At 43.5% G+C, this 9907-nt stretch overlaps 1 protein-coding gene across 1 annotated transcript; it reads right to left on the bottom strand.

The window, feature by feature from the left end:
• Window positions 1-8993: 8993 nt before the first annotated feature.
• On the bottom strand, window positions 8994-9554 carry LOC149005061 (uncharacterized). The gene has a single exon (XM_089135787.1). The coding sequence runs from the start codon at window positions 9552-9554 to the stop codon at window positions 8994-8996; it is 561 nt and encodes a 186-aa protein (XP_088991913.1).
• Window positions 9555-9907: the final 353 nt, after the last annotated feature.

Genomic DNA, 9907 nt, shown 5'->3' with positions numbered 1-9907 from the left:
TTTCACGGATCATAAGAGTTTGAAATATTTCTTTACCCAAAAGGAGTTGAACATGAGACAAAGGAGATGGTTGGAACTAGTCTCCGATTATGATTGTGATATTCAAAGATCATCCCGGGAAAGCAAATGTTGTTGCCGATGCTCTTAGTAGGAAGAACCGAAGAAGACTTTGGATTTAAATGCTTTGAGTTTACCATTGTGGTCTTCTATTGAGAGTTTTGGTTTGGAAATCGTCCCCGAGAATTCTCGATTGTATTCTTTCTCGCCATGACGGCAAGATCTGGTCTTAGAGATAAGATTGTTGCTCACAGAGTTCCGATCAGGAGTTTTTGACCAAAGTTGAGAAGATTTCTTCGAATCCCGAGTCGGACCCCGACTTTGGTATATCCATGGATGGTGCTTTGTTGTTTAGAGGAAGACCGTGTGTGCCTCGCAAACGATGAAGTTAAGAATGAAATATTGAAGGAAGCACACCAGTCACTTCTTATCAGACACCCGGAAGCACCAAGATGTACAAGGACTTGAAGGAACATTTTTGGTGGATTGGTTTAAAGGCGGATGTTGATGATTTTGTTGCCAAGTGTGAGACTTGCCAACGTGTGAAAGCCGCTCGACAACCTCCATCTCGGATTACTTCAACCCCTTCCTATTCCTAGTTGGAAGTGGGAAGATATCTCCATGGACTTTGTGACTAGCTTGCCTCGACAAGTAAAGGCAATGACACCGTGTGGGTGATTGTTGATAGGTTGACCAAATCAGCCCATTTCATTCCTATGAAGATCACTCATACTCCGGATAAGCTAGCCAGGCTTTATGTGGATAATGTGGTTCGTCCGCATGGTGTGCCATTGAGTATTGTCTCGGATCGTGATCCTAGGTTCACCTCAAGGTTTTGGAACAGTTTGCAGAAGGCCTTGGGAACCCAATTGAACTTGAGTACAGCTCATCATCCACAACCCGATGGACAATCCGAGCGGACAATTCAGACATTGGAAGACATGCTCAGATCTTGTGTGGTGGATATGGGTGGAAATTGGGATGAACACCTAGCTTTGGTTGAGTTTGCCTATAACAACAGCTTATCAAGCAACAATAGGCATGGCTCCATTCAAGGCTTTGTATGGTAGTACTTGTAGGACACCTTTGTACTGGATCGAGACAGTGAAAGAAAAGTCTTAGGTCCCGAGATGATTGAAGCTACAAGTGCTATGGTAGATATGATAAGAGAAAGGATTAAGTCTCGCCACCGAGACAGTAAATCTTATGCCGATAAGAGAAGGACCGATTTGGAATTTCAAGTTGGAGAGAAAGTCTTTCTCAAGGTCTCACCAATGAAGGGTGTGATGAGATTCAATGTTAAGGGTAAGCTTAGCCCTCGTTACATTGGACCTTTCGAGATTTTGGAAAAGGTTGGACCTGTTGCGTATCGATTAGCATTACCTCCGTCTCTTGCTGGTGTGCACAATGTGTTTCATATTTCGATGCTCCGAAAATACATAGAGAATCCGGAACACATTTTGCAGCAAGCACCCGAAGGACTTAGTGCTGATTTGACCTATGATGAAGAACCGGCCGAAATCCCGGATAGGAAGGACAAGCAACTGCGGAATCGCGCCATTCCTTTGGTGAAGATTCGGTGGAAGAACCATACCCCCCGAAGAAGCTTCTTGGGAGAAGGAAGAAGACATGAAGGAGAAGTTTCCTTACCTCTTTGGAAGCACAGTACGCTTTCAATTTCGGGGACGAAATTTCTTTAAGGGGGGGAGAATGTGAAACCCAGCCCTAACCTTGACCCGGAAACCTTGTTATTTGTAGGTCCGATGACCCGAAGTAAAGTAAGAAGTCAGCTTTGGGCCATCCCAAGAGAGGACTTGGTGTCCGGCTTTGAATCCATGAAGGTTGATGATGAGGTTCTATTTATGGAAACAGAATCCCGATGAAGATCTAATTAGTTGATGGACTTGGAGTGCTCTCTATCTTGGTTTGAAGGCATTTCTACCTACTAGGTAAGTCACTTGACTTGTGTACAAAACCCCTTTAGGTTTGGATTTGATCCGGGCCTTCAATTCCCCTCGCTTTGGCCTTGTCGTCCGCATTGGTCGACCGATTGGTCGATCGGGCCGCCGACCAATCCACTCGACCAATGGGTGCCGTCTTTGGCAATTAGGTTGATTCTTGCTCTATTTAAGTCTAACCTCGAGTCCACTTCGTATTTGCTGCCTCCAAACCCTCTCGGAACGAACCAAAGACCTCTCGCAAGTCATCTCTCTTGCATCCTTGGAGTTTTCTTGGCGGATCTTCGTCGGAACTCTTCTTTTTGCATCAAAAGGTATGTCTACTCTCTCTTCTTCTCCTACATCTTTGTTTTTCTTTCCTTTTTGAGTTGAGACAGAGAAGAGATGCTGCATCCTCTCGTTGCAAACATCTCTCGAACATGTTCTCATGATCATCCTAAGGATTTAAGGCTAGAACAATGATCTTAACCATGATCATTGCAAGCTTTTGAAGGATTCATGATCAAACCATGATTTAATCTCTCGTTAATTTCCTAATCTGAATTCTCGATCTCTTTGGATCTTCTTTCATTGATCATGTTAGTGGTTAATGGTTGTGTTTTCTTTCTATGATCCATAATCCATAGAATTCTAGTTGTTCTCTTCTACCTTACTATGTGTTCTTCATGATGCATGATAGTACATATATGGTAGGTTTTATTTCCTTATTTAGATTTATGCTTCTAAGCCTTATTCCATGAAGACCTATGCATGTTTTCATGTTTTCATTACCAAAAGCAATGATCCATCCTCCTATAGTTCTTGTCTTTGTTTTCTATTTCAAAATTCATCAAGATCCATGTTTGATTTATTTATGGTAACTTTTTGTTTCCTAATTTGGATCTTGATACCTTGATTTGATTAGTGTTTTGAGGTCCCCTATATGTTAGAATACTACCGATGTAGTCTACCCCTTGATTAGTACCCTTTTGAACCACCAAATTCGGATTTCATATCTCAAAACTCTGATTTTCTAAGTTATCGTCCGCATTGGTCGACCGATTGGTCGACCGGACCACTCGACCAATCCACTCGACCAATGAGTACAAAGAACTCCAGCATTGGTCTGCTTCGGATGTTTTGGTATATTTTCTGTTAGGGATCTTTCCTAATATGTTGTATATACTTGTTTAGGACCTTCTTCTCAAGTTTGCCAAGATCTTACTTGATTTCTTTGGATTCTTTTAAGAGTTATAAAAGGTAAGGATGGTTATTTCCTTAATTACATAGATAGCATGAATCTAGTTTCTATATTTGAATATCATTAATATGTTTCCTAAATTAGATTCTTACAATGATATTCTACTGTTGCATAACTTTGATTACAGTAGCATTACTTATTCATATTGAATTGATTCATGTATGATTTACTTACCAATGTTATACAAGTGATTGTTATACTGATTTCTTTCCATATATGGAGTTACCATATATGTGATGATATGAATTGATGCATGTGTATGCTTACGTATGGTTTGGAAAGGAGAGGTGTCCTTTTGACACTTCTGTCCTTGGACTACTACGGGAATATTATGGGATGTTTCCGGAGATGCCCTCTGGACACCTTCCTAAACCGTTGGATGACATATATAGGATTGTCTAGTAGTGTTTGGCTAGGATGTCCTGTTATGTCGACCCTAATCGGAGGGGTATTGAGACCGAACGACCCGTGGTAGCAATGGGGATTCATGGGCGCTCAAGACCGGTAACCAACCCGTGAGAGGACAGGAATCACATTGTGGGGGCCATTTGTTGGTAGGGTTGCATATGGTTAGACTTGGGCTCACGGGCGCTTAAGACCGGTAACCAACCCGTGAGAGGACGTGAGAGCTTCCCGTTTACCATATGTGGATAACCAATAGGGTTGATGAGTCCGTAGTCCGAGTTGGTCGGTGCCATAGGATACGCCGACTCTAGTGTGAAGGATACCGGAAAGGATCGTCGTGGACGAGGAATGGAAGTATCCGGATCCGACTTGATGTAACCAAGTAGAAGACTTGCATTTGGCTAGGTATTACCCCCGACATGCGCCAAGATTTATACCAAATGGTTGTGAGAGAGTGTGTTGACTTAACCCCCCGCCAAGGTTTGTCCCGAGGGATGAAGGACCCATTACCAATCGGCTGCTCAAGACCGGTGAAATGATCCGTGAGAGAATCCAAGATATCTTAAATGGTTGAGGATGTGAGTGGACTTTCCTAAAGAAGTACGGTGCTATGACTTAAAGCATGTCTCGCCAATAGAGACCAAAGATACTTAGAGTTAGATTCATTCATTCATTGTTTGTCTCATATCATATTGCATTTATGATTGTTCCGGAATCCCGCCATTTATGTTATTATGGATTTTAATCGCTTTACCGAGTTTCTTTGAAACTCATTCCTTTATTGTACAATGTTGTTAGACTATCCCGCAGTACGGAATACTATGACGGTCCCTATGAGGAAGCGCAAGGCGAAGAGACATATCTCCAGGAAGGTGATTGCGGTTACCACAATTACTCCGAAGATCCCACGGGTGGTTATGCTCCGTACGATGCTTAGTCCGACCATTGAGTGGAAGCGTCCTTGTGCTATCTATGAGATCTACACCTACAAGGATGTCGTCTACAAAGTGGAGAATAATTTAGTTACCCAATGTACTTGCTACTGGGATTAGCTTTTATCTAGTTTATTCTTTAGAGCTACTTTTCCGCTGGATGTAAAGTGGGATTTTTGCTTCACTTTACTTATCTGTTTGACACTCTGATTATATCTATTATTCCGTTTCGTTTATGATTCATTCTTTCATTATTGGATCTATGATTTATCTTCCGCACTCTTGTTATGGTTGTTCATGATTATGTTATTGTTTATGTGGAAGGTTGATCACTCGATACCTGATCTTCGGGCTGTGGATCACACTCTCGGGTATGCCAGATAGGGTACCGGCTGGGAGGGCGTGACAACTATTGCCTTTGATGTTTGTTCATGCTCAAGTCCTTCGAAAGGTGCAAAATATTCAGGACGTATCCGAATAACACAAATTCTTGGATAAAGATGCAAGTCTTTAATGGTGTGAAAATGAATCGGGAAGGACCTGAAAAGGTTTATCTTTTTAGGAAAAAGATGCAAGTCCTTAATAAAGGTGCAAATATTAATCGGGAAGGATCCGAAAAGGTTTATCTTTTTAGGAAAAAGATGCAAGTCCTTAATAAAGGTGCAAATATTAATCGGGAAAGACCCGAAAAGATTTTATCTTTTTAGAAAAAAGATGCAAGTCCTTAATAAAGGTGCAAATATTAATCGGGAAGGACCCGAAAAGGTTTTATCTTTTTAGAAAAAAGATGCAAGTCCTTAATAAAGGTGCAAATATTAATCGAGAAGGACCCGAAAAGATTTTACCTTTTAGAAAAAAGATGCAAGTCCTTAATAAAGGTGCAAATATTAATCGGGAAGGACCCGAAAAGATTTTATCTTTTTAGAAAAAAGATGCAAGTCCTTAATAAAGGTGCAAATAGACCAGGCGTACCCGAATCTTGCTTTATAAAAAGTGCTAGTCCTTTAAAAGGCGCAAAATGAACCGGGACAGACCCGAATAGATCCTTTCTTTTTTGAAAAAGATACAGAGCTATTGATAGAACTTTCTCAGATTGGTGGAGTTCCATGACCGATCAATTGGTTTTCCAGTTACCGAGTCTTTCAGTCGGTACGCTCCCGGCCTTGTTTCTTTGTCTACCAGGTAAGGTCCTTCCCATGTTGGAGTTAACTTTCCTTGATTCTTCGGATCAGAAGCCCCAGTTCGTCTCAACACCAGATCTCCTGACCGATATCTTCGGCTTTTGACCCGAGAGTTGTAGTGTTGAGCTACTCTTTTTTGGTACAACTGATTTCTTTGTTGTGCCTTCGTTCGGGTTTCTTGCAAGAGGTCTAAGTTCTCTCTTAGGCCCTGGTCATTTTGATTTTCATCAAAGGTGTCGTGACGTAATGACCCAGCCAACACTTCCACGAGAGCTAAGGCCTCGGTTCCATACGTGAGGCAGAATGGGGTTTCCCCAATTGGAGTTCGAGCAGTCGTCCTGTATGACCACAGAACACTCGGGAGTTCCTCGACCCATTATGCCCGATTATCCTCCAGTCTCTTCTTAATCCCGTCTAGGAGTGTTCTGTTGGTGACTTCCACCTGTCCATTGCTCTGAGGGTAAGCAACTGAGGCGAACCGATGCTCAATGTGATATCTCTTGCAAAAAGATTTGAATCCTGCTCCCTCGAATTGTTTTCCATTATCTGTTACAAGGATTTGGGGTATCCCGAACCTGTAAATGACTTTTTCTTCAAAAAATTTCTCCATCTATTTTTTTGTGATGGAAGATAAAGGTTCAGCCTCGACCCACTTCGTAAAGTAGTCTATGGCAACCACAAGATATTCCCGACTTCTTGATGCCTTCGGTAATTTCCCGACCAGGTCCATTCCCCACATTGCAAATGGTGTCAGGTTGGAGACGGGCATCATGGGAACTGCTAGAACCTTTGGAACATTCGCGTGCTTCTGGCATTGCTCGCATTTGCGAACATACTCAATAGCATCCTTTTGTACAGTTGGCCAGAATATGCCCGAGCGCAACACCTTCTGTGCCAAAGCCTTTCCACATGTGTGCTCCGCAAATTCCCTCATGAATCTCTGCTAGAGCGTAGCTGGCCCGGGAAGGTCCAACACATCTCAAAAGTGGATCAGTGAATGATCTTCTGTATAGTTGGTCCCCAATGATGGTGAACCGAGCCTAGTTTCTGATTCTTTTGGCTTCTTTTGGATCAGTCGGGAGGACACTATCCCAAAGGTATTGCACCAAAGGCGTTGTCCAGTCGGGCTCGCTACTAATCTCAAAAGTTTCTATGTCCTGTGTACTCGGGCTGTTTAGATCTTCAATATAAACTGCCGAGTCTAAGTTCTTGTAATTTGCCAAAGATAGTCGGGAGAGTTCATCTGCCTTTTCATTCTCCTTTCTGGGTATCTGTCGGAATGTTACCCGATCAAAGTAAATTTGGAGCTGTTCAACCTTGGCCAAATACTTGGCCATCCTTTCATCCTTCACATTATACTCTCTCTTGATTTGATTAACAACAAGTTGGGAATCGCTCCTTACTTCCAATTCCTAAACCCTGAGTGCTCGTGCCACTCGTAATCCTGCTAAGACAGCTTCATACTCGGCTAAATTATTTGAAGCCGGAAAATTAAATCTTAGAGCGTAGCTGATTGTGAAGTCCTCGGGACTGATGAGTGTCAAGCCTGCTCCCGATCCTGAAGCATTACTCGAGCCATCAACATGTAGAATCCACAAGTCTGATGTCTCAGTAGCAGCTGCTTGACTCTCATTTTGTGGTAGGGTGCTTTCCACAATGAAATTGGCCAATACCTGACCTTTATGGCCGTCCTCGGTTTAAACTCGATCTATTACTCGCTAAGCTCTACCGCCCACCCGACCATCCTTCCAGCTACATCAGGTCTTTGAAGTATTTTCTTTAGTGGGAAGTTGGTCGGGACTATTATTGGGTGTGCTTGAAAATAAGGCCTTAGCTTTCGTGATGCCACGAGAAGCGCTAAAGCCTGCTTATCAACATCCGAGTACCTTGTTTCAGCATCTATGAGTACATGACTCACATAGTAGACCGGGTTCTGGATCGTTTCCCCTTTCACCAGTACAGCACTGACTGCAATTAGTGAAATAGCAAGATAAACTGTGAGAATTTCCCCGGTTACGGGTCGAGCTAAGACAGATGTCGTCCCGAGTGATATTTTCAATTGTTCAAATGCCTGCTGGCATTCCTCCGTCCAAGTGATCGCTCCCGAACTGGATGTAGTTTTCAACGCCTTGAAAAAAGAATTGCACTTTTCCCCGACTCGGGAAATGAACCGGTTCAATGCGGCTACCCTTCCCGTTAAACACTGGATCTCCTTCACCGTGACAGGCGGTGTCATCTCGATCAGTGCCTGGATCTTCTCCGGGTTGGCTTCTATTCCCCTTTGGGAAACCATGAAGCCGAGGAACTTCCCCGACAAAACTCTGAAGGCACATTTTTCAGGGTTCAAGCACAGTTGGTATGTTCTCAGTACGTCAAATGTTTCTTCTAGGTCTGCCAAATGTCTTGCCCGAGCTAGACTCTTCACGAGCATGTCATCAACGTAAACTTCCATGTTTTTCCTGATCTGCTGTTGGAAAATTTTGTTGACAGCTCTCTGATAAGTGGCCCCTGCATTTTTTAAACCAAAGGGCATCACTCGGTAGTAGTAACTCTCTCGATCAGTCATGAATGAAGTATGCTTCTCATCTTCCCGACTCATCAAGATCTGGTTGTATCCTGAATAGGCGTCCATAAAGCTAAGGACTTCATGCCCAGCAGTTGCATCAATCAGGAGGTCAATCCTTGGGAGAGGGTAACAGTCCTTCGGGCAAGCTTTATTCAAATCTGTGTAGTCGGTACACATTCTCCACTTCTCACTCGCCTTTTTGACCATCACTACGTTGGCCAGTCAGGTTGGACATTCAATCGGTTCTATGAAACCCGACTTCTCCAATTTTTCCACTTCGATTCTAATTGCTTCATGCTTTTCTATTGCGAAGTTTATCCACCTTTGAATGACCGGGGTAGCATCCTTATGGATTCAGAGTTTATGCTCTGCTACCCGCCTGTCTATCCCGGGCATGTCGCATGCTGACCATGCAAAAATGTCTGCATTATCATATAGGAACTGAGTAAGCTCCTTTTTGAAGTCGTCCAGTTGCTCCGACCCGATGAATGTCCCTCTCTGGGGTAGAGACTGGCTGAGTTGTATTCTCTCCATCTTTTCCACCGGTTCTGCTCTTTGCATGTTTTCTTCGTCCCAGTCGTCTCGAACTTCAATAGTCAGAGCGGTTCCTGAACTCTCAGGCCTCCGTTTTTCTTTGAGGTAGTTGGTGCAGCATTACCGAGAGGTTGATTGATCCGAGCAGCATTCTCCTACTCCGGTGTCAGTCGAGAACTTCAATTTCATGTGCCTAGGGGATACGACTGCCTCAAGTGCATTGAGTGTCGGACGTCCCAGGATCACATTGTATGCCGACAAATCCTTTACAATCATAAAGTTGACTCGAACCAACGTGTCTCGGGGTGACTTCCCGATCTTGAGATCCAAATGGATCGTTCCTTTGGCCATTGCTGAGGATCCTGCAAAACCATATAATGAAGTTGATGAAGGGGTTAGTAAATCATCAGCCAGTTTCAGCCTTTTGAAAGCCTCGTATGAGATCAAGTCAACGGATGACCCTGTGTCAACCAAGACTCGGTGAACCTCCTGATTAGCTATTTTGACCTTGATGATTATCGGATCATCATGCGGCGCTACAACCCCATTAAAATCCTCATCTATAAAGGTTATTGGTTCCGGGCATGCCGAATTTGCTCTCTTTTTGGGTAAGTGGACAGCTCCCACGAATCGGGCTTTTAGCTTCGCCTTCCGGATTGATTCCACAGTCGGGCCTCCCATGATCACGTAGACTGGTGTTTCTTCCCGATCTTCTTTTTCCTTTCCCTTGTCTGCCTTTTTAACGGCTTCTCTCGGGCTTGGGGATCGAGCTCTCTTTTTTTATTCTAGTGAATCAGCTCGGGACTTTCCCGATTCCCTCACGTATTGTGAAACCCAGCCCTAACCTTGACCCGAAAACTCTGTTGTTTGTAGGTCCAACAACCCGAAGTAAGGCAAGAAGTCAGCTTTGGGCCATTTCAGTAGAAGACTTGGTGGCTGGATTGAATTCCATGAGTGTTGATGTCAGTGTTCCATTTATGGAAACTGCACCCTGATGAAGATCGGATTAGTTGATGGACTTGGAGTGCTCTCTG

The sequence above is a fragment of the Hakea prostrata genome, chromosome 9, assembly GCF_041222555.1.
Source record: "Hakea prostrata isolate BN-2017 chromosome 9, UWA_Hpros_2, whole genome shotgun sequence".
Taxonomy (NCBI): domain Eukaryota; kingdom Viridiplantae; phylum Streptophyta; class Magnoliopsida; order Proteales; family Proteaceae; genus Hakea; species Hakea prostrata.
The sequence above is the reverse complement of the archived record's forward strand: the minus strand, read 5'-3'. Positions and strand labels throughout refer to the sequence as shown.

What these genes read in the sequence shown, in the direction of transcription:
- LOC149005061 (XM_089135787.1), bottom strand. Translation starts at nt 9,554, where the DNA reads ATGGGAGGCCCGACTGTGGAATCAATCCGGAAGGCGAAGCTAAAAGCC.